The sequence below is a fragment of the Pongo abelii genome, chromosome 9 (assembly GCF_028885655.2).
Source record: "Pongo abelii isolate AG06213 chromosome 9, NHGRI_mPonAbe1-v2.0_pri, whole genome shotgun sequence".
Classification (NCBI taxonomy): domain Eukaryota; kingdom Metazoa; phylum Chordata; class Mammalia; order Primates; family Hominidae; genus Pongo; species Pongo abelii.
In genome coordinates, this window is record NC_071994.2 from 11,714,533 (window position 1) to 11,739,477 (window position 24,945).

At 51.0% G+C, this 24,945-nt stretch overlaps 1 protein-coding gene across 1 annotated transcript; it reads left to right on the plus strand.

Moving 5' to 3' along the window:
- The first annotated feature begins 300 nt into the window (after nt 1-300).
- SLC22A8 (solute carrier family 22 member 8) lies at nt 301-23,413 on the plus strand. Its single transcript, NM_001132489.1, is given in 11 exon segments — nt 301-413; nt 1,180-1,516; nt 15,403-15,506; nt 16,379-16,533; nt 17,132-17,300; nt 20,068-20,191; nt 20,400-20,515; nt 21,464-21,678; nt 22,340-22,448; nt 22,591-22,794; nt 22,882-23,413. Coding segments are annotated over 10 exon segments (1,629 nt in total). The 5' UTR covers nt 301-413; nt 1,180-1,183; the 3' UTR covers nt 22,982-23,413.
- Nucleotides 23,414-24,945: the final 1,532 nt, after the last annotated feature.

Consider the following 24,945-nt stretch of genomic DNA (forward strand, 5'->3'; position numbering starts at 1 on the left):
TTCCCAGAATCTCCCCTCGGTGAGCCTGCCTGGGCTGCTCGCATTGGGCGGATGTACAAAACGGAGGCACGTCTCAGACTTCCCATTTGGGCCCATGGTGTCCAGCGAGCAGCCCTGCTAGGGTCAGCCACGCTGCCCCACCCCCACTGGCCTTCGCTGAGGCAGCCCTTTGAGGAGAGCTGGGCTTGGTGGGTCCACAGCACTCTCCCTGCCAGTGATGTTAATCCGCAAAAGAAAGTCAAACATTAGCCCGGGAAACAGCTTATGCCTTATATAAGCCCCCCTGGGGGAGGCACAAACACAGCTTGTTAGAGCTGAGCTGCCCAACTGCAGCAGCTGCCGGCCCCTAGGACAGAGCAGGGACCTCAACTACACTGATCACCAGCTCCATCGGATCCAGACCCAGCCACCAGGTGAGAAGGGATGGAGGGCCCCCCTAGCCCAGGCACCTAGGAATCCCGGGAATCTCCCAAGGCCAGGCTCCAATTGCAACTGGCCAAGCCCCTAGTGCCCTCTGAGACCCGCTTCAGGCTCTTACAGATACTCCAGCATGGTGGGCCCAGCCCCAGGGAACTGCCAGAAGCCAGGAGGCTCTGGGCTTGGGGAGGCCTTTCCCAGCAGGCAGCCTGAACTCTGCTAACCCTGTGTATCTGCCTGGAGCAACTGGGGACATTCACCACCCACCCCGCAATCCGTCCTTTGCAGCCAACATCCAAGGCTGGGCCCCTTGGTCCCTGCTATGTGTCCTGCACTGCTCCATGCATGCAGCACGTGCGACCAGCCTAGCTGAGCACACACATGCTCGTACCCGCAGGTGCACACGCACACAACACACACCCGAGCTCACACAGCTGTGTCCTTATGCTGCAGCCTAAATGAGCACATACCCGTAGACACCTTTGTGTCCACACACCTGGACACACACTTCCACCTTTGATCCCACAGCCCTCTGTGCAGCTGGGCTCTTCCTCAGGCATCCACACAAGAATCTGCGGCTCCACATGCCTGAGCTTCCACATCTTTACACACTTACACATGCTCCGCTCCACACAGCTGTGCTCGCATATCCACCCAGTTCACCCTCCCACATATGGTTCCATAGACCCACGCACCACCAGGCACACATATACCTCTCCCTGGCCTCGGCCCTGCCCACAGCTCTGGCTCATCTTGCCCCAGTGCCATGACCTTCTCGGAGATCCTGGACCGTGTGGGAAGCATGGGCCGTTTCCAGTTCCTGCATGTAGCCATACTGGGCCTCCCGATCCTCAACATGGCCAACCACAACCTGCTGCAGATCTTCACAGCTGCCACCCCTGTCCACCACTGCCGCCCGCCCCCCAATGCCTCCACAGGGCCTTGGGTGCTCCCCATGGGCCCAAATGGGAAGCCTGAGCGGTGCCTCCGTTTTGTACATCCACCCAATGCCAGCCTGCCCAATGAAACCCAGAGGGCCACGGAGCCATGCCTGGATGGCTGGGTCTACAACAGCACCAAGGACTCCATTGTGACAGAGGTATGCCTGGGCAAACCCTCTCCCTCCACTTACCCACGTACCCCCATACCCTGCACCGCTGGTGGGCAGCAGAGGAGGCTGGGGTCTGGTGTTCCCAGGAACTGAGGACAGGCCACTGGGCAGGCAACGAGGAAGGACCTGAGTGCAGAAGCTCATGCACAAAGACCCTTGGCTTCTTCCCACTCAGAATCCAAGCAATGCTTCAACAAACTGCTACTGAGGGCCCGTTCTGTGACAGGCACAGAGCTAAGCTCTGGGAATACAAAAATGCACCATGCCTGCTCCCAGGGGGTCTACAGCCTGGTGGGGATAGCACCCATTAAGGAAAATACCACACAAAGAAGTGCAAAATTGCATCTTCAAAGTGACCTCGCACTATGACCTTCCCCTGGGGTGGGTGTGGGAGTGAGGGCGTGGGGAATGCGCGTTGAAGGAATCCTCCCTACAGAAATGCCCCTGGAACTGAGACACAAACATCAGCCAAGGGCCAAACAGGCAGTGAGAGAAAGGAGGAAAATTCTGTCTTGTGCAAAGGCCCCAAGGTGGAGGAGGGACCGCACAGAGGGGAGGCTCGAAACACTCCACAGCAGACCCAGAAAATGTCTCATCCACACACACACAGTCACTCGTGGGTTCACCTCTCATTCCCACAGCCCTTCACTTTTTCATTGACCCTCTCACCTGCCGCCTCGGGGAAATCCAGAGTTAAATCAGACTCTTCAATGAACTGACAGGCCAGTCAGGAGCCTATGATAGGATGAAGATGAGAAATTGGGGATTGGCATGTATTGGGCATCACTAACTGCCAGGCACATTTGGGGGCTTTGTAGACACAGTCTTGTTTGATTCCAATGTGATGCTCCATTGAAGGTGATTTCTATCTCCCCTTACAGAATTTTTAAAAATAAAAAACCTAAGACCCAGAGAAGGGAAATGATTGTCCAGTGCCACATGGCTGGTCAGTTTCAGAACTGGGATTTAGAGCTAAAGCCCATAAGAAGTACAGGGAGACAAATGTTTATGGGGGTCCAAAAGAGGGAGAAACTGTTGGATTCAAGGGAGGCTTCATGGAGGAGGTGGCGTCTGAGCAGTGAGCAGAGACCAGTGTTTTCATCCTCCCTCAGGTACCATGAACCCCTCAAGGGCAGGAGCCTGTTTTTGCCTCATGAGAAGAGATGCGTTCGTTGCAAAGCCCTTACCTGGTGCCAAGCCCTATACATCTGTGGGTTCCTGGAGGCCCAGGAGATGTAATCTCTTGAAGAGAAGTATTATCACCAGTTCACAGATGAGGAAACTGAGGCTCAGCTTGATTCCATGACCTTCCCATGTTATACATGGCTAGAACCTGGCAGAGGCAGGATTTGAATTTAGGGCTATGTTCAGAGTCTGTGTGATTGTTATTCATTTGTTTAACAAATATTTTTGTATAAAGTGCTTACTATGTGCCAGGCATTGTTCTAAGAGCTTCACAGATATTAACACTTTTAACCTTCCTGAGCACACTGTAAGATAGTTCATATTGTAATTCTCTCTCTCAGATGGGGGAACTACAGCACAGAGAGGTTAAGTAGCTTGCTCGAGGTCACACAGCTAATAAGTGGCAGATTCAGGACCCAATCACACACACCTGCACTCCACACCATGACATTTGCTGCTGTCATATCCCTAGATTATATCTCCTCCCTGTCATGTTTGCTACTTTCTCCCCCCAGCACCAAGCATAATGCCTGAAACCCATCAAGTATCCATTTATTGACTCCCAGTGCATAATACTGAGGACATAAAGTCGAAGAGCCTCTAGCCCTGCCTTCCCTCCAAGAGCACACCACTAGTGAGACGCAGACCCGCTCTCAAGGATCATGGGCAGTTTGGTGGAATACACGTTTCCCAAGGCAGGGATTTTCTGCTGCTTTGTTTACTACTCTATCTGCAGCAGCTAGAATAGTGCCTGGTACAGAGGAAGTGCTCTGTGGAATGAATGAATGTGCGCTTTGTACACTCAGAGTGCTCTGAGGCCCAGGGGAGGGTTATCTAACCAGCCTGGAGTGAGGATCGAGGCGGGCTTGCTGGAGTCAGTAATGCCCACACTGGGCATGGAGAGGTGGGAGTTAGTGAGCTGCGCTGCTAAAAGGAAGGCAAAAGGAAGGATGGTGGGGGGAGAAGGGTCAAACACAAAGGCACAGAGGCAAGAAGAAAGGCCCAGCGCAGTAGCTCATGCCTGTAATCCCAGCACTTTGGGAGGTGAGAGTTAGTGAGCAGTGAACCCCAGGCAAAAGGAAGAGTGGCGGGGAAGGAGGGTCAAATGCAAAGGCACAGAAGCAAGAAGAAAGGCCTGGTGCAGTGGCTCACACCTGTAATCCCAGCTACTTTGGGAGGCCAAGGCAGGCAGATCACCTGAGGTCAGGAGTTCGAGACCAGCCTGGCCAATATGGTGAAACCCCGTCTCTACTAAAAACATAAAAATTAGCCAGATGTGGTGGTGCATACCTGTAGTCCCAGTTACTCAGGTGGCTGAGACAGGAGAATTGCTTGAACCTAGGAGGCAGAGGTTGCAGTGAGCCAAGATGACACAACTGCACTCCAGCCTGGGAACAGAGTGAGACAACCCCATCTCAAAAAAAAAAAGAGAAGAGAGCAAAAAGTCAAGATTGCAGGTTCCAGGGGAAGGCTGGAGGAGTGAGCAGTAGGATATGGAGGTCCCCAGACATGGAGCTGGAGAGGACAGCAAGAGGGCCCAGCTTGGATGCTACAGAGGTGAAGGTGTGGCCTCTGTCCTAAGGGCAATGGGGAGCCAGTGACTGTGGTGGTGTTAAGGAGGAGAGTGACACCACAGGTCACCTTCGAAGGCTCGTCACTCTGACTGCCCCTTAGAGGGTAGTTTGTGGAGTCTTTTAGTCCAGCAGCAGGGAGACCTGTTAGCAAGCTACACAGGGATCCAGGACAGAGACAACAGATAGAAGGGACAGTCGGAATAGATACCAGGAAGGCCAGGAAGTTGGAATCTCCGGGACCTGGTAACTGAATGCAACTGAATGATGTAGGGAGTGAGGGACAGAGAGGGAGTCAAAGATGCCTCAACAGCCATAATTAAGTTTCCAAATGTACAGGTGACTTGCCGTGCACCTGAGACCTGGGAAGACAAAGAGGATTAAAACCCACTGTCCATGTCCTCCAAAAACACAGAACCTAGCCAAAGAAACAAAAATCTCACAGGGAACAATTAAATCACCGTCACAATAACATTTACTGCACGCTCACACTGTGCCAGATGGTTCTAATCACTTCGGCCACATAAACTCATTTCATCCTCACAATAACCCTCTAAGGTTAGCACCTTTATTATCCCATTTCAAAGATGAGGAAACTGAGGGACAGGTCATTGGCCCAAGGCCTCACGTTTCATACAGGATGGAGTGGGGAGTCAAAGTCAGGAGTCAGGCTCCAGAGCCTATGCTCCTCAGGAATGCACAACCCCCAACCCACAATCCGTGAGGCTGACTGGGCACCCTGCTGCCCGGGGCATCACAGATCCTCCTTCCCTGCCTTTAGTAGCTTCTCCGGGGCAGAGACTGTGCCTCTCTCACCCATCCCTGTCATCACAGGACTAGATGCATGGCAAGTGCTCAATCAACACTGAATGAAGGACTTGCCCCCTCAGAGCCTGGTGGGAGAGACAGACGGGAGGGATGCAGACACCGCTCACTGCTTCCCAGAAGAAGGAAGTGGCTTCCTTTCCAGAAAACCCCTCGAGAAGCCTCTAGAAAGGCCAGACAGAGAGAGAGGTTGCAGGCCTTGTACCCAGTCAAGCATCAGTTTACGCTTGAGCCAGTTCCCAGTCACAATTTCAGCAGCTGAGACAGTGTGAACCGCCATCCCAGCAGGACGCCAGGGGTCGCCAGGCCTCAGGGCACTGCACCCTTCTCTGGGTCAGGTCTGGCCCAGGCATTCATCAGGCGCCGGATCCCTAGAACTCTCAGCTGTGAGAGCCCTTAGGAAGCGTCCCTGCCCAGCCATTAATGCATTAGTGGCTGGACCCAGCCAGCCACACTGGTACCGGCACAGCAAGGGCAGAGCCCTTTCATCTTTCTGTTTGTGGTTCAGCCATAACAAGTCCAGTTCCATGTGCTTGGGTCAGGTTCTGGTGCCCTTCAGCTAGAGACAGAGCAGTAGCTGGACCTTACCTAGAAGTAGGTCTCTGACGCAGAGGTGGAGAACCGATGTGTTGGCTCCAGGTGAGGAGGGTGGTAATGAGGAAGGCAGGGTATTTGGTGAAGAGCGAGATCAGTCCAGGTGACACCTGTTAGTAGAAGCAAGGGGCCATCTCGCAAACAGTGTGGGATCGTGAACCAGAGCTCACAACCTGCCTCTGCCAATGATCAGGAATGTCATGATCCCTAGAAGTCTTGGATTCCTCATCCGTAAAAAGGGCTAAGAAAGCAAGTGTGAGGGTTAACGGGGATAACGCAAGCACAGTACTGAGCCCAGGGCCTGGCACACAGGATTCCATTTTCATGTACTGAGCCCAGGGCCTGGCACACAGCATTCCATTTTCATGTACTGAGCCCAGGGCCTGGCACACAGCATTCCATTTTCATGTTAGCTGCACTCTTTGCTGGTGCCATGCTTTTTTGCTGTTGTTATTTATAGGGATGTCTGAGAACTAGAGGGTTTATCCCCATCAGAAGAGAGGGGGATCCCCCAGCAAAAAGGGGAGCCAGCTCTCACGGTTGTTTCTAGCTCACCCAGGCCCTGACTTTGCCTCCCTCCTCAGCCTGACCCTCCTCTTCTGCTCAGATCCAGCTCCTCCCCCACAGTCAGCAACCTGGCAAGTGACCTCGCCACTCCAGCTTCAGTCCCCTCATCTGTAGAATGGGGATTTTAAGGAGCCTCCCTCTTGGAGGGGGCAAGAGGGCTGGAGGGCCGAGCTGGTGGAGTGCGCAAGCCCAGCACTGGGTCTGGACAGGAGTGGAGGCGGTCTCCCTCCCCCTTCTGATCCCCTAAGCTTTCCTGGCAGGGGTGACCACAAATTCCTTTCTCTTGGTGCAGCAGAGAAGGTCAGGATTTTTCAGAATGAGCTTTACTAGGACATTAAGAAGAAACAAAGGCCTTTAAGTCTAGAAAGCATGGGAACACGAATTCTGGACTCTGGGCTCCCTGGAGAGGCACGTACCCCATAGTCCACACCACTGAACCTCAGCTTGTGGGCCTCAGGGCCTGGGCCTGGCCATGGATGAGCAAGACCCATCTCTCTAAGGGCCCTGGGCTTCCTCTCTGGGCCTTGAGCCTCCCTGTCTTGTCTCCAGGGCTGCAAGAAGCTCGTCTGCCACCCTCTCCAGGGTGGAAGACTGCTCCAACGACGCCCCAGGTCAGCTGCTGGAGAAGCAGAGAGGCTGCCCAGTGAGGCCTCCTGGGAACAGACTTCCACCTGGGGAGGGTCCCCTGCCGGGTCTCTGGTCAGCTGCCTCTGACCCTCCTTCATCCCAGTCCCCAGTCCCCCAGTTGCCCATCTCTCATCTCCAGCAGCACTTCTGCTTCACACCCCCGTTTGCCCACCCTCACCCCTGCCGGGGGCTCGTCCTCCTCCATCTCTTTCCTTGCCTCCAATCTGACTCCTGGGAAAAGGCCTGAGAGCCCCACCCAAACCACTTTTCAAGCCAGCTTGATCCCTGTTGACAGCCCTGACCTAGAAAGCCCCTGATTATGTGCGCAGGAGGAGGTGGGACCTTTCTGGGAGCTCTCCAGGATCAGGAACTCACCAGTGAGCACCCACTGTATGCAGGGCCCTGGGATGGTGTTTGCATCCCTTCTCTCGTGACCCTGCAAATCAGGCACTATTGTCCCTATTTTACAGAGGAATACACTGGGCTCAGATCCAGAAGGTGGCCTTCCCAGACATGATGGTGGGTCAAGCTTTTATAGAAGAAGCGGGGTGTTGGGAGGTCCTGACTACAGAATCCATGCCCTTTCTACTGCATTACCTGTCCCTGTGAGCACAGGCCTTACAATGACTTAATGACATTAATAGTGACAATAATAATAAGAGCTATTGTGAATTGAGTGCCTATTGTTTTCCAGGTATAAGTGCTGGGTGCATTTCATTCCTATGTCATTCACAAGCCTGAGAAGCAGGTACTAGGTACCTGTGGGTACTGATGAAGAGGCTGAGCCACATGGAAGTTAAGTAATTGGCCCCAGAACACATGGCTCCTAAGTGGCAGAGCTGGAAACCGATGTCTTTTTGACTGTCCCCAAGATACCTGGCTCATCCTCTCTGGTCCTTGTGCCCCAGCACAGGTTCCTTCAGGGATCCAGGAATGCACATGGGCAGCAGCAATTCTCCCCTAAGCTAGATCTGACCTAGCTCCAAAAGGCCCCTGAACTAAGGCAGGCTGTTTCCTTGTTCCTGCTCTAGGGGGTAGGAACCACGTATGTGGTTCCAGGCAGAGCCAGCTCCCCACACACACAGCAGGGCCCCATCCTGCTGATCATGGTCCTGATCACAAATGGCTCGTCCCGACTCTCTACAGCCCACTTTCTGCCTCATGCTCTGCAAGGGGCCACCTAGCCTCACTTCTTGCTGCTCACACTTTGGATATGATGTCAGAGCAGCTTATCTGGCTCTGACTTTGACTGCCTCCTTGACCACAATCCCAGCCTATGCTGGGTTATGCTGTCTTACAGAGGCTCACAGTAACAGCTCCCGTGTATGGTGCCTTTCCTTCAGCAGCCCAGGCCTCAGAGCACGGCACGCAGGGAGGCATCAAGCAGCTGTGCTCAGGGCCAAGGGTAGCATCTTGGGTCCAGCAGACCTGAGTTTGAGTCTCTTTCTTGAAATGAATTAAGCTATGCCTCTGAGCCTCAGGTTCTTTGTCTATACAAAGAGATAACAATAGTACCTACTTTATAAGGTTATTATGGCGTTAATTGCAAAGCTTTCTCCTGAGCATCGTGCTTTTCTCTTTCTTCCCCACCATGTTCCTGATGCATCAGCCCACACAGAAAGGCATGGCAGTGAGTTTCCTACCCTTTCCTTCCAGAACCCAGCTCCCCTGGGGCTCGGCTACATTCCAAGAAAGGAAAAAGATGGTCAAGAACACTGAACTAGGCCAGGCGCAGTGGCTCATGCCTGTAATCCCAGCATTTTGGGAGCCTGAGGCAGGTGGATCACCTGAGGTCAGGAGTTTGAGACCAGCCTAGTCCAACATGGTGAAACCTCATCTCTACTAAAAATACAAAAATTAGCCAGGCATGGTGGTGGGTGCCTGCAGTCCCAGCTACTCCGGAGGCTGAGACAGGAGAATCGCATGAACCTGGGAGGCAGAGGTTGCAGTGAGCCGAGATCGCACCACTGTACTCCAGCCTGGGTGACAGAGTGACAAAAAAAAGAACACTGAACTAGAATACTGGGAGCAAGAACATTATGTGGAATTGCCAAAAGTTGATGAGACGGATCAGCCAAGGTCATGTCGAGGACTAAACAGAACCACCAGAAAGTTGAGTAACTGGCTGTGTTCAACCAACAAGTTGCCTTTCTTCCCTCTCTGGGCTTCCTCAGTAAAATAAGGATAATTAAATCCAAGGACTCCAAGTGGCACAGCCTATGCATGGAGACACAGTCCAGGGAAACACAAGTCACACTCAACACTTTGAGTAATAATCAAGACATCTGCTATAGGTTTTCTTAACAGGGCCTCCTCAGGGGCTTTGTACAGAAAGCATGCCAAAATTCTCCCAGCCCTGTTCACTCATTAATTATTTGTTGAGGAAACATTAACATATACTATGTAGCAACTATTCTGCTAGCTATTAGAGATAAAACCTCAAGGCTGGGTGCGGTGGCTCACACCTGTAATCCCAGCACTTTGGGAGGCCTAGGCGGGAAGATCATGAGGTCAGGAGGTCGAAACCATGCTAGCTAACAAGGTGAAATCTCGTCTCTACTAAAAAAAAAAAATTAGCCAGGCATGCTGGCGCATGCCTATAATCCCAGCTACTCAGGAGGCTGACGCAAGAGAATCGCTTGAACCTGGGAGGTAGAGGTTACAGTGAGCTGAGACTGCACCACTGTACTCCAGCCTGGGCGATAGAGCGAGACTCTGTCTCAAAAAAAAAAAAAAAAAAAAACTCAAATGAGACATTCTCTGTCCTCAGCAAGATTACAGAATACAGGACAGCAAACAAGTGAATAAGCAGCTAGAATGCCATGTAATAGGTGCCCTGTTGGAGGTAAGAACAAGAAAGGGAAATAAGGAGCACCTTACCTACCCTGGGCGGCTAGACACTCTTATCCATTTATCGAACTGACAAACACTTATTGACCACCTGTTTGTGCCAGACGACCATAAAAGAAGTTCCTGGCTCTCCAAAAAGATGATATTGACATGAGTTTCAAAGGACTGCCAACACTACTAGAATAAGGGGATCATAACCAGCACCAAGGCAAAGAGAAATGCAATAGCATGGAGCTTCTGTAGTGTAACCGGATTAAATCCAAGGATTTGCATGGCTCAGACTATCATGGAGACACAGTCAAGGGAAACACAAGTCACACTCATGACACCCTGAGTAATAAGACACCTAGCCTAAGTTTTCTTAAAAGGGCCTTCTTAGGTCTTTGCACAGAAAGCATGCCAAAATTCTCTCTAAATACCTTCCTCTCTCCCAGAAATTCCAGGATGCCTTTAAAAATCTCTCCCATTTGCTCCACATCTGGTTCCCTCATTACCATGCTTGTCTAGTCCCAATCCTCTCCCGATCACCCCTTATAAAGCCAGCAGTTCCTTCAAATATTCAGGAATCGTGCCGTATATTAGTTTCCTAGGGTTACCATAACAAAGCACAACAAATTGGGTGGCTCAGAACAACAGATTTTATAGTCTCACAGATCTGGAGACTAGAAATCCAAACTCAAGGTATCGGTGTGTCCTCTCCAAAGGCTCTAGGGAAGAATCCTTCCTTGCCTCTGCCAGCTTCTGGTGGTTGCTGGCAACCCTTGGCATTCCCCAGCTTGGAGATGCATCAGTCCAACCTCTGCCTCTGTGGATCATAACATCCCCGTGTGTCTCTCTCTTGTCTTCTTATAAGAACACGAGTCATAGTGAATTAAGAATCCACTCTACCTCAGTATAATCTCATCATATTATAACTTAGCTAATTACATCTACAACAACTCTATTTCCAAATGAGGTCGTATTTGGAATATGATCCACGAAGAGTTAAAACTTCAATGTATTTTTTGGAGGGACACAAGTCAACCCATAACAGTTGCAGATCTCAGATCTGAGTTTCAATCTCTGTCTTGAAATGAACCAAGCCATGCTTGGGCAAGCCACTTACACTGTGAGATCAGATTCTTTGTCTATAAAAAGAAATAACACGAGTACCTACTTTATAAGGTTATTATGGCATTATTTGCAAAGCTTTCTCCTGATCTTCAGGGAAGATTTGTGTTGGTCTTCAGGGAAAATAGATTTGTGTTGATCTTTAGGGAAGCCATGGCCATATTTTTCTCATCAGTTCGGATGTGCTTCATTAACCATGAAATCTCTGGGAGCAATTTAGAGTGCAATTGAAGTTCAATTTTTTAAAAATATTTAATCACAAATCACTCTTCCTTCCAAACTTCGAAACATCATTGAAGGATGATAATCCTCCAGTAGACAATTTTTCCATAGTAGGTTTTCCAATCTGACTGTGAAGAAAAAACACTTCTCTCCTGCTCACTGGCATGTGGTTGCATCCTCAGCATATACAGCCTGGACACTATCCATCTTGACATGCACTCATTCTGGTGAAATGAGGCAGTACTCCACATAGCATTTGGAGTGTGGGCCCTATGACCTTTCATGTAGACACTGGCAGATCTCTAACTTCTAAGGCTCTCAATCCCTCTGTTCTTTCTGTGAAATGTTCACACATTCAATTCCACAAGTATTGAGTGCCTAGTATGTATTAGATACTGTTCTTGATAATGAAAGTACAGTAGTAAACAAAACAGACTAAAAGCCTTATCTTCATCAGGCTGATATTCTTGGCAGAGAAACATGCAATAAACCAAAAAGATGGAAAATCATTCAGCATTCTCATGTACTACTGAGAAAATTAAGTAGGGTAGAGAGGTATAGGCTGCTGGGAGTTATAATTGTAAATAGGGAGGTCTCACTGAGAAGATAACATTTGAGCAAAGATCTGAAGGAGGTGCAAGTCAAGTAGCTATCTGGGAGAACATTCTAGAAAAAGAGAACAACATACGTCAAGACTCTGAAGTAGGAGCATGCTTGAAATGTTTACGGAGCAGCAAGGCGAACAATTCAACAAGAGTGGAGTATGTGAGGGAGAGGGCAATAGCAGGTGAGAGCAGAGAGGTGACACGGATAAAGATGTTAGCTGATTTTCGAGGGCCTCATGAGCCATTGTAAGGATTCAGGCATATTCTAAACAGGACTCAAAAGTTTATTCCAGGAATGATATTTTCTGTAAATTGCTCAATTTTCTGGTAGAAACCAGCTCATGACAGTTATTCTAAAGCCTACATGATCACAAGTATCATGGTAGAAACCAAGATCCAGCAGATCTGGTCTCAGATGATGGAGCAGGACAGCAGCCTGAAACTATTCCAAGAAGGTCTGACAATTGACCTTCTCATGATCCAAACAGATTATTGATTTCCTAAGGCACTAATTATCACGGAGGTTGGGATAAAAATTTAATTTCCATTTGCAACTTCTTATGGGATGTATAAGGATAGGCTAGGTTATTATAACAACAATAATTCATGGCTTGAAGAATATTGAAGTGTTTCTCTTTCTCATGTAACAGTTCTAAGGTGAGTAGCATTTTAGGCCAATGGGTGTTTCTGCTCCACAGAGTCATTCAGGGACCCAGACTAACAGCAACTCTCCAGAGTTGTTCTACTTGTCTCCATTCCCACTAACAGGAGAGGAGAAAGCATGCAAGTCCAGACTAGGGAATCCCTCTTAAGCAAATGAGGTGGAAGTAACATACATCTCTTCTACTCACATTCCATTGTCAAGAACTACATGGCCCCACCCAGTACAAGGTCATCAGGGAAATGTGCTATTTACTATGGAAGAAGGGGTGAATGAATTTAGGTGAACAGTAGGTCTCTCCTTTAGATTTTCCTAAAGGGACTTTACACAGCATGCCACAAAGTACCAGAAGTCTCTCTAGATACCCCCTTGCATATTCCTCCACCTCACACCCCCTTGCTTCTTCCTTTACCTTTGTCCCTCCTCCATCTCCTCCCAACACACATACCATGCTGGCCCCCTTCCCAACTAAAACGGACCACCAGGCTTGCTGGCCATGCTGGGCCACTCTAAGACAGCTGCAGGACCTGGAGACTCCATCCACCACCATTCTCCCTCACTTCCAACTGAGGAAAGTGAGAAAGAGCTCCCTGAAATGTGTGGTTCTTTACCTTTTGGAATGTTTTGCTTCCAAAACATTCTTGTGAGGCATTTCTATTAAATTAAATTCTCCACTTCATTGCACAAGTAATTCAGATGGCTGGGGCAAAGGGTGCATGTTGGGGATTAGCAGATTAGACCAGACAGGTAGGCAGGGGCCAGAGCATGGAGGGCCTCATAAACCCGTGTTAATGGGGCATTATCTTTACCCAAAGGGCAAGGAGAAGCCAGTGAGCACTTTAGGCAAGACAGGCACCAGATTTGAGTGGCGTTTTAGCCCTTCAGGTTATCAGGGAAAGAATAGCTAGGAAGGGATGAGGCCCAAGTCCAGTTGACCTGTCAAGAGGTTGCTGCAGCAGCCTCGTCTGGGCCTCAGTTTCTTTATCTGTAAAATAGGGTGATATTAGCAACTACATAATAAGGTTATTGTGAAGATTAAAGTTAAAACACGGAAAGAGCTTAGAACAGTGCCCAGTACCTAGAACGCCCTCAATAAATATCAGTTGTCCTTATTAATCTAAGTGCAAGATGATGAGGCCTACACTAAGGCAGTAGTAGTGGAAATAGAAGAATCCAGATTCAAGAAATATCAAAAAGCTAGAATCTTGAAGATCAAGTGATTGTGGAGTAGGAGAAGGAGGAAAGAATCAAGAGGGTTATCAGCATGATCTCATTTATATATGGCATCTTAAAAAAAAAAGTCCAATTCACAGAAGTAGAGAGTAGAATGATGGTTACCAAAAGCTCAGGGGAAAGGGGCTGGGGCAAAGGAATGGGGAGTTACTGATCAAAGGGTGCAAAGTTGCTAGATGGGTGGAATACGTTTTGAGATCTGTTGCACAGCCTGATGGCTACAGTCAAGAATAATGATGTATTGTTTATTTGACCATAACTAGAAGGGTGACTTTCAAAAGTATCACCACAAAGAATGTCAAGTAAATGAAGTGATGTTAATTAGCTTGATTTAATCACTTCACATTGCATACATATATCAAAACACCACATTGTTTTCATATATGTAATATAATTATGATTTGCCAATTAAAAATAATATAATTTTTTTAAAATAAAAATAAAAAAGAGGCTGGATGTGGTGACTCACATCTGTAATCCCAGTACTTTGGGAGGCCAAGGCAGGCAGATCACTTGAGGCCAGGAGTTAGAGACCAGCCTGGGCAACATAGTGAGCTCCTGTCTATACAGAAAATCCAAAATTAGCTGGGTATGGTCATGCACACCTGTAGTCCCAGCTACTTAGGAGGATGGCTTTAGCCCAGGAGATTGAGGCTTCATTGAGCCACAATCATGCCACTGTACTCAGCCTGGGTGACAGAGTGAGACCCTGTCTCAAAAAAAAATTAATTTAATTAATTAATTAATTAAAAAGAGAAAGTTACCAGTCTCTGAGATTGGGACTTTAATAAGAAGTGGGGTGATAAGTCCCATTGAATCTGGGATGTGCCTGTGACTTTATCCAGGTGGAGTTCTCAAGTGGGACCACTGAATCTACTCCTCTGTGGGCCAGAAGAGAGGCTGGGCTGGAGGTGTAGATTTGGAATCTTCAGCATAAAATAGGAATTGAAGCCATAGGAACAGATGGCATCGCCTGGGGAAAGTGGAGAGAGAGGAGGATTCAGGAAGAGCCCTGGGAGAGCTTCAAGGGCTAGGCAGAGAGAAAGGAGACGTGAAGGAGAAGAGGAGTGCAGAACAGCAGGAAGCCTGACGGAGGGCGAGATCAGCAGCATCCACATCTGCCCGAGGGCAAGCCAGGCCAGGATTCGGGACGTTCCGTTGTGCGCCGTAAAAATGAAACTTCGGTGACCTTGATAAGCACAGATTCAGTGGACGCGTTGGGGCAGAATTGAGACATGAAAAGGAGATGAGGATGGAGTGATAGCAAGTAGAGCTCCTTGTTCAAAGGATTTGGCTTTGAAGGGAAGAGAGAAATGGAGTGAATGAGGAAAGGAAAGAGGTTTTAAGATGGAGAGATTTGGACACACCTAAATACTGATGAGGAGGAGCAGAGAGAGAGAGAGATTGGATCTGCAGGATGAAGAGAGGTGGCAAGGATAGAGGAACGTCCCTGTAGAGGAGAGAAGGCAAGCTCAAGCAGGTAGGCAGAGGGACTGGCCTGGGCTATGTGAGGGGCAGGGAGGAGGCAAACAAGGAAGCAGGCAACTTGGAGAGGAGGAAGAAGTTGAGGCCAGACCTGGATGTGGTAGCTGAGTAGACTTTGAGAGCCATACGACAGGCCACACATGCCTGAGGGATGCAGGTCAGGGGCCGAAGAGCCACAGACAAACCCAAGGAGCTCTGAGCCGGGCTGAAAAAGGAAATGGTCCTTGGGAGGTAGGGGCCAAGTCAGGGCGCTGGGAGAGGAAGCCCACATGTATGAGGGCACAGGCTGAGCAGGCTGTCTACACTGAATTAGGCTAGTCCTACCTTTCTCTTGTGCAGTGGGACTTGGTGTGCAACTCCAACAAACTGAAGGAGATGGCCCAGTCTATCTTCATGGCAGGTATACTGATTGGAGGGCTCGTGCTTGGAGACCTGTCTGACAGGTGAGACATGGGGGCACAGCCCATGGAAGCATGACCCTTGGGGACGACCCTTCCCTACTCTGCCCCACCCACGCACCTCCAAAGAGGCAAAGAGTTGGGGGAAGGTGGGATGGCTCTTGCTGTGTGGCCTTGGGCAAACCTCACTACCTTTCTGGACCACAGCCTTCTCTCCACCCCAAAGCCCTTACAAACTGGAATCTTCCAGCCTTCCTTTTTTTTTTTTTTTTCCTAAGACGGAGTCTCACTCTTGTTGCCCAGGCTGGAGTGCAATGGCACAATCTCGGCTCACTGCAACCTCCACCTCCCAGATTCAAGTGATTCTCCTGCCTCAGCCTCCTGAGTAGCTGGGATTACAGGCGTGTGTCACCACGCCTGGCTAATTTTTGTATTTTTAGTAGAGACAAGGTTTCACCATGTTGGTCAGGCTGGTCTCGAACTCCTGACCTCAAGTGATCCTCCCATCTTGGCCTCCCAAAGTGCTGGGATTACAGGCACGAGCCACTGTGTCTGGCCTCCAGCCTTCCTTTCTTCCAGGGGAAAAAGCCTCCAGGTTTTGGGACACAGCATAGTGGGTGTGTAGCAGTGGAGGCAGAGGAGATGGACTGCTTAGAGATGGGCAGTCCTTTGACCCCTGCTCAGTCAACTAAGCTGAGGCGGATGCAGAGGAGATCACTCATTAACTCAAACCTCTAACTGCAAACTTGTCAAAAATAGCAATTACCAAGAAAGCTCTGTCTGGGGAGGGAGCTTTATGTGCCCCACAGGGAAAGGTTGGGGGTCGGGTTCAGCCCTTTGCCCCACAGCATGCAGAGTCACTCCTCTTGGCAGGCACACTGTGGCTAATCTGGCCCCTCCTCTCCTTTGAGCCACAGGTTTGGCCGCAGGCCCATCCTGACCTGCAGCTACCTGCTGCTGGCAGCCAGCGGCTCCGGTGCAGCCTTCAGCCCCACCTTCCCCATCTACATGGTCTTCCGCTTCCTGTGTGGCTTTGGCATCTCAGGCATTACCCTGAGCACCGTCATCTTGAGTGAGCTGCAGTGGGGCAGGGAGCTGGGCTTTGGGGAGCACCATCCAGAAGCCAAAAGTGAATGGGGTCTGGGTCTGGCTCAACCACAGGCTCCCTGTGACCTTGGTCAAGGTGCCACCCCCTCTCAGGACCTCAGACGCCTCACTTAAACTTAACAATGACAACAAGCACAGTAATGGCAGCTGTCAATACTGAGGACTTACCCTGGGCCTGACACTCTGCTAGGTACACAATCTCATTCAATAACACTTGCAAGTAAGTGACACTATTATTCCCATTTTACAGATCAGGAAACTGAGGCAGAACAAGGAAAGTTACTTGCCACTGGAGAAGCAGTGGTTAAGAGCATGAGTTTGGGAACAGACACACCTAGGTTTGAGTCCTATCGCCTTGAGCCTCAGCTGTGGCATCTGTAAAATGGGGATGATGAACTTAGGGTCAGCATCAGAACAGCAGGAAGCCCCAACGGAGGGCGATATCAACAGCGTACGTGGGGAGGATGTCAGTAGCCGTGGGGATGCAGAAGCTGGTGCCCCTTCATGGGGAGGTGCCTGGGACCTGGCAGAACACTAATCTGGTGCTTGGACTCCTCCCACAGATGTGGAATGGGTGCCTACCCGGATGCGGGCCATCATGTCGACAGCACTCGGGTACTGCTACACCTTTGGCCAGTTCATTCTGCCCGGCCTGGCCTACGCCATCCCCCAGTGGCGTTGGCTGCAGTTAACTGTGTCCATTCCCTTCTTCATCTTCTTCCTATCATCCTGGTATGTGGCCCTCTCCTCTTCATCTGTTTCCTTAGGTGCCCCAGGGCCAAACAGGGGAGCCCATACCTGCCCAGGCTGGCCAACTCTGTGTCCCCGGGCACCCAGTCCCAGAGTCCGGGAAGGGCACTCCAGGGAGGAGTAATTACATAAACAAATGCATGCTGCAGGAGAGAGCAGGGATGGGGGCACGTGGGGAAGCAGGGCCTGCCTGCAGCTGAAGAAGAAGGTAAGTGGAGGTGGACGGGATGGAGACTGGCTGGGAGAGCACGGAAAGCTGGGGGGGGCCTGGACTTCATGTGGAAGGAGGTAGAAAGCCACGGAAAGAGTCTGTGGTGCTACAGGCCTGATCAAGTTTCCATTTGTGAAATAATAGCCCAGAAGGACAGACCCAGCTGAGTGGGGACAACAGACAGATGGGAGGGGATGGTGCTGGGAGGAGGATTCTGGGAGACTCATCTGGGATATACCTTGAAGGAAGAATCTGGAGAATTGGGGACTGCTGGAGTTGAAGTACAAAGGAAAGTTCAAAGAGGAGCCTGAGCCTGGGAACCTGGGAAAATGGAGGTGCCTGGGTCAAAGACCCAGAGTGGGCAGAGAGCTCATTACCAACATGTTGAACCCGAGGCCACACTGAAAGACAGGAAATGGGTCTTTAGAAGGTAGTCAGAGCTGGCTGGGCGCGGTGGTTCACACCTGTAATCCTAGCACTTTGGGAGGCCAAGGCAGGGAGATCACTTGAGGTCAGGAGTTTGAGAGCAGCCTGGCCAACATGGTGAAACCCCACCTCTACTAAAAATACAAAAATTAGCCGGGCATGGTGGCGCATGCCTGTAATCCCAGCTACTCAGGAGGCCGAGGCAGGAGAATCGCTTGAACCTGAGAGGTGAAGGTTGCAGGGAGCCAAGGTCACGCCACTGCACTCCAGCCTGGGCAATAGAAGCAAAACTTCGTCTCAAAATAAAACGTAGTCAGAGCCAAAGAGCAGGAAATCCCACAGGAGCTCAGGAAAAGAAGTGAAGTCTTGGAGCGACCTTTTATTGAGCATCTGCTATGTGCACGGCCCGTTTTGGGCATCAACCTACGTCGTCTCTGATCCTCATGGCTTCTCTGTGTGAGGAAGACATTATTGTCCCCATTTGACAGATGAGGAAACTGAGGCTCGGAGATGTGAAGCAGTTCCTCAAAGTTACACAAAAAGATGCAAAGCTGGGATGGAACCTCAGCTCGGAAATGAGAATAGCAGCTCCCAGAGGGGATGGGCAACCTGGGGGTGACAGCACTCAGAGTCAGGAGGCAAAATAAGGGTGGGCGATCAGCAGAGCACAGTTAAGAGCTTGGGCCAGTTCACTGTGTGACTTGGGGTAAGTCTCATGCCCTCTGAGCATCAAGATTTTTCTAGGTGTCTGGGTGCAGTGGCTCACGGCTGTAATCCCAGGACTTTGGGAGGCTGTGGCAGGCGGATCACGGGGTCAGCAGTTTCAGACCAGCCTGGCCAACACAGTGACACCCCGTCTCTACTAAAAACACAAAAAATTAGCCGGGTGTGGTGACGCATGCCTGTAATCCCAGCTACTCGGGAGGCTGAGGCAGGAGAATCACTTGAACCCGGGAGGTGGAGGTTGCAGTGAGCAGAGATCGCGCCATTGCACTCCAGCCCAGGCGATAGTGCGAGGCTCCATTTCAAACACAGGAAAAAAAAGAAAAATATTTTTCTAGGTAAAATGAAGATAATGTTGCCTATCACCCAGAGTTTCATGGGCCTGGTACACAGGAAGGCTCACTAAGTGTAAGCCATTCCTGCCATAATTCTCGGGAAGAGGAGGATAGAGTGCAGGCCCTTGCCATGGTTTTGGGAGGAAGTCAATGATAATCTTGGTAAGAGCAGGCTCAGAAGACTGTCAGGGCAGGAGGAGTGATGGGCCCAGGAAGCTGCCACCATCAGCTGGGGCAGTGGCCTGAGGCCAGGCAATCAATGTCCACTCCCTGAGGGCCTCACTGGATCCAGGTCACCCATAGGGGCTACAGCTAAAGCTGACCTCGCCTTGGACCAGACTTCTCCAAACGCCACTCCTTTCTCCCCACATCTCAGCCTCTTCCTTTCCTGTTATCCTGGTGCCCTCAGGGACTGCTCAGAATGAGCCAACCTCAAAAGCATAGCCTGGGGGCAAGGGAGAGTGGGGGTGACTGCCTATTTGCCAATCCCAAGACCCCATGCTGTGCTCACTCCCTCCCCACAACTCCCCCAGCAGAGTTAGTCCTTTGCAGGGAGAATTTGAAGGTCCCAAAGCCTAGTCCCTGACCTCACCTTAGCCTCCATCCCCCTCCCAAGCTGCCCTGTGGCTGCAGCCCTGCCCTCTCTTCTCCAGAGAGACTGGGAATGCAGCCCGAGGAAGGCTGGGGAGGTGGATGTGCAGGACCCTCCAGCAGTCCAGCCTTGAACATGCCGTCCCCTCCCCAGGCCCCACCTGCCTTGGCCTAGAGCTTGGTGCTCCTAGTTAAGGAAGACACCCAACAACAACAAGTGGCCCAGGTGGGGGGCAGAGGAAAGGCTCTTCTGGAAGGGGAAGAAGAGAACACTGGAATTTGTGCTGGCTGCAGGCAGCCCAGGTGCAGAGTTTGTCCAAGTTTAAATTCCATGAAATCTGCAGTGAGATAGCTCAGGTTTCTGGTCCTCGTACCCCTTGGCCCTGGCTGTTGATGTTCTTCCAGCCTCTCAAAAGGGGCTCTGGAGTGGGAGGAGCCACTGTGACTGGTCTCTGGCCCCCAGGTGGACACCAGAGTCCATACGCTGGTTGGTCTTGTCTGGAAAGTCCTCAAAGGCCCTGAAGATACTCCGGCGGGTGGCTGCCTTCAATGGCAAGAAGGAAGAGGGAGAAAGGCTCAGCTTGGAGGTAGGGGCTGAGGACTACAGTCTGGGCGCAGAACCCCTGTGCTCCACTCCTGGGCTGGCCCCTCCCCTTGCCTCTGTTTCCCTGGCTCACAGCCTATACCACATCTGATTCCCTGAGCTCCTCTAGAGGCACCAGGCCTGCATCTCCCTCTCTCTTCTGGCCCACCAGCTGGTCATTAATTGCACCCCTCCCCATCCTCTGCCCCAAGGAGCTCAAACTCAACCTGCAGAAGGAGATCGCCTTGGCCAAGGCCAAGTACACCGCAAGTGACCTGTTCCGGATACCCATGCTGCGCCGCATGACCTTCTGTCTTTCCCTGGCCTGGTAACCCACCCTCTCCCTGCCCACACCCTACCAAGGAAGGGGTGATAGACAAGGCCTCCAGTAGGCTCACCTAAGGGCAAGGCCTAGGGCATCTGAAAGAGAAGTCAGGGAATCCCCTCTCCTGGGCCACCACAGCCCAGCCCCAACCCCAGAAATCTGCTGCATTCCTGCCCCACACCCAGGTCCAGCCATCAGGGTCTGCTTCCCTCTGGGGTCACAATGCCCCACCCCTCACCCACAGGACAAATGCTCCAGGCCCCTTCCCCAGCTCACATCCCTGCCGCTCAGTTTCCCCGTGCTCTCCCTCTCTGTCACTGCCCACCTCTGGGTCAGCTCTGCCCTCTGAAACCCCACAGAGCAAGGCTAGACCAATGGGTTTCAGACTCGAAGACAAAAATTTTATTTCTCTCAAGTTTTCTCCTCTGTCTGACTTTCTCCCGCTCCCTGAAAGCCCTTTCTGTGACCTGGTTTCTGCTTCCCATCCTGGCCATTTCTTTGTGAATAGGATTCAATTTGTCCAGGAACCCTTCAAAGGGATCCCACAGTTCAGAGAGAGGAAGGGAAACATCTGACCCAGGCATACAGCTCAATGCTCACCTCGCCAGTCTGGATGTTAAACTGCTGCCCAACCAGGAGAGATCATTTACTGCCTCCTTTGGTCTCCAAGATTCCCTCCAGTCCTGATCTTCTCTAGAGTCAGTTATTGGCGTCTTTGCCACCACACTCTGGACCATGTCCATGTCAGACATGACCAATCAATCACAGCGCTTTCTCCCTGAGCCCAGACACGATCTCAGAAACCTCAAAAGGACACTCAAGCAGCCCCTATCATCAGTTGCAGTTGGCACAAGAAGTGAAGCTATTCATCATCCTGGTGACCCAATGACCAGCATGGGGAGTGGCCTCTGCCTGGCCGCAGGTGCTAACCAATCCTTCTCTGCCTCTCAGGTTTGCTACCGGTTTTGCCTACTATAGTTTGGCTATGGGTGTGGAAGAATTTGGAGTCAACCTCTACATCCTCCAGATCATCTTTGGTGGGGTCGATGTCCCAGCCAAGTTCATCACCATCCTCTCCTTAAGCTATCTGGGCCGGCATACCACTCAGGCCGCTGCCCTGCTCCTGGCAGGAGGGGCCATCTTGGCTCTCACCTTTGTGCCCTTGGGTGAGAGACTGGGGCTACCCCAGAACCCTCTGGAAGAGGCTGTCAGGTTGGGTGTCAGGGACTTCACTGCTGGCTCTGCCTCTAAGTCACTGTGTTACCTTGAGCAGGTCCCTGCACTCTCTGGGGCTCAGGATCTCTCATCTAGAAAATAACGCAATTGGGCTAGATGACATCAAAGCTCCTTTCCAGATCTGACTTGGACTGGGCAAAGTATGGTGGTATCTGGATAGTGTGAAAATTTTTGAGGTATTGAGAGTGCCCTGAGTGACATCACTGTAGAGGATAAGCTGAGATGGTAAAACAACAGGGCTCAAGCTCAAGAAAGACCCCACAACTTACTCCATCATGACCTTGGAAAAGCTACGTTTATTTTATATGGGTGTTAGTTGGTTGATACACCTATACCCTTCCAAAAGAACTTGAGGTATTTTAAGACAAGAACAAGAACATATACAACAAAATATAAATGGAAATAGAGGATCAGAGGCAGGGAAAAACACAAACATAGCAGGACACAGGCATGCAAAGCATTACTCAGCTTTAAGTTTGGATCTGAGCTTCCTGGAAGCCAAAGCGAAAAGGGAGACAAGATCAGCTAAGGAGTGAGAACTCTTAGGTGCTCCTGAACTCCAAGGCCCACCACATTTTCTTCCCTCTGCAGACTTGCAGACCGTGAGGACAGTATTGGCTGTGTTTGGGAAGGGATGCCTATCCAGCTCCTTCAGCTGCCTCTTCCTCTACACAAGTGAATTATACCCCACAGTCATCAGGTAGGTGCTGGACCTGGGGCCAGGCCCAGCCAGAGGACACAGGTCAGGTGGGACTGTGGCATTGTCCTGTCCTCTGCCCAGGGGAGCCATCCTTTATGAACCCCACACACAGGCTACCAATCCCTACTCTGAACCCTCGCAGGCAAACAGGTATGGGCGTAAGTAACCTGTGGACCCGCGTGGGAAGCATGTTGTCCCCACTGGTGAAAATCACGGGTGAGGTACAGCCCTTCATCCCCAATATCATCTATGGGATCACCGCCCTCCTCGGGGGCAGTGCTGCCCTCTTCCTGCCTGAGACCCTGAATCAGCCCTTGCCAGAGACTATCGAAGACCTGGAAAACTGGTCAGTCACTGCCTCTGGCCCCATCAGTGCTCCTCCCTGGGGAAGCAGGTCTGGGCCTAGGGCTTTTCCTGAGCTCTCTGTCCCTAGGTCCCTGCGGGCAAAGAAGCCAAAGCAGGAGCCAGAGGTGGAAAAGGCCTCCCAGAGGATCCCTCTGCAGCCTCACGGACCAGGCCTGGGCTCCAGCTGAGGACAACGGAACCCCCTTTCCCTGCCCTCCAGAGACTGATCCTAGCCAGGCACCTTAGGAGTACAGGGAGGCCCCAGATAGGTCCATCCTCATAGGATGAAGCCTTCTGAGAGCTTGGTGAAGGTGTCTCCACCACCACCACCAGAGCCTCCTGCCCAGCCCTGGCCAGTTCAAAGTTTCAGCCATCGACCTTTCCATACCCAACCCTGCCCTTGTTCTCCCTGCAACCCAGGCCCTGCCATTCTTCTGTCTAGCCCTTCCCCACTGGCCACCTTCCCCCCACTGGCCCGGTCCTCTTCCCCTGAGGTCCCCTGATATCCCCTGGCTCAGTTCTAACAAGACTGAGTCTTAACAAGATGAGAAGTCCTCCCCTTCTTGCCTCCCACACTTTTCTTTGACGGGAGGTTTCAATAAACAGCGATAAGAACTCAAGCCATGATGTTCAGGAATGGGAGTGGGATGGGAGCTGGCCACTGTGTGGACACGTGAGCATGCACATCTGTCCATCCACACTTCATGTACGACAGGCCTGTGTACAGGCAGCACAGTTACATGCAAGCTGGACTGACGTGAACATGAGCAAGCACATGTGAGTGCTCTGAGGTGTGTACACCACACCTGTGCATGAAAATACATGTGTGTGTCTACATGTCCCAGCATGCATGTGAGCAGATGACTGACCAAGCCCAGAGTGGCTGCAGACAGAAGCCAGAGCCCCTCCAATCCTGATTCCTTTCCCCTGATCACCCCAAATCTCTGATCTATGTCTCAGCCCCATGCCCAGCAGATAGTTTTTCTCGTGTTAACTGAGAAAAACGCAATGGTAGCTGACCGCTGTCAATATCTGCTGCCATGTTCCCAGTTCCCTCCAGCTGCAGCAGAACAGCCAATCCCTCCACCAGCAGCCATCCCTTTCTCTCTGGGGTCTCTGCCCACTCCCTCTGTCTTGGCTGCTGCCCATCACCAGTTAAGCAAGCTTAGGCTTCTCCCAACTTAACAAAAATCAAAACAAACACATGCCAGGATGTTGTATCTCCTTCCAAGGGCCACACTGGCTCTTTCTCCCCTTTGAAGCCAGACTTCATAAAGGAGCTATCTGCCTCCCCTGTATCCAACTTCTAGCCTCATACATCTCCCCCACTGCACTCCAGCTCCTACCCCTTCCCTCCCTGGAACTGCTTTCACCAAGGACGCTCATCCCCTCCCTGTGCTGAATCCATAAGTCACTCTTCAGCCCTCCTCTTACTGGCCTTTCGGCAGATTTGGTCCTACTGGTCACTCTCTTCTTCCTTAGTTTCTGAGAGGCCACGTGTTTGCAGCTCCCTCCCACACACTGGCTACTCCTTCTCAGGCCCCTCTGGGGTATTCTATAAATGCTGGAGTGTTCACTTTGCCTATCCTGCCCCCATCCCTTTTCTAAGGATCTGCATCCCCAGAATCTGCCAACTGAAGAGTTCCATGACCTGCCATCTCTGGTGGTGACCAGCTAGACCAGAGGACACTCCAGATCCAAATCTCATTTATCACAAGGGCACTCCAGATCCAAATCTCATTCATCACATACTCTCTCCTGGGCTAGGATTTGAGGTCTTAGAGGTTCTTATCCATCTCTTCGTCCTTGCCCTGGGAAGGCAAGTTAGCATGAGGCTAGGCTGGCCCAGATGCAGAGAGAGCAGAGAAAGCCAGTTGCAGCAAGGGAATAAGGCAGATGCACAGAGAAAAAGAGAACAAGAGACCACATGGGTCCAGATAATAAGAGCTGGTGAGGTGACTTCCATTGGTTCTTAATGAATTCCAGGTCTTGGTTCTCATCGGCCCTGGATGCACTTCTTACCCTGGGGTTCTATTAAATATCCCTGAATTCTCCAAATAAATTCCCCTTTCTGTTTAAGCTAACTTGATGGGCTGCTCCTTGTAACCAAACAGCTCCAAAAGCAGCTCCTCTCGCTCTATCATCTCTTCAA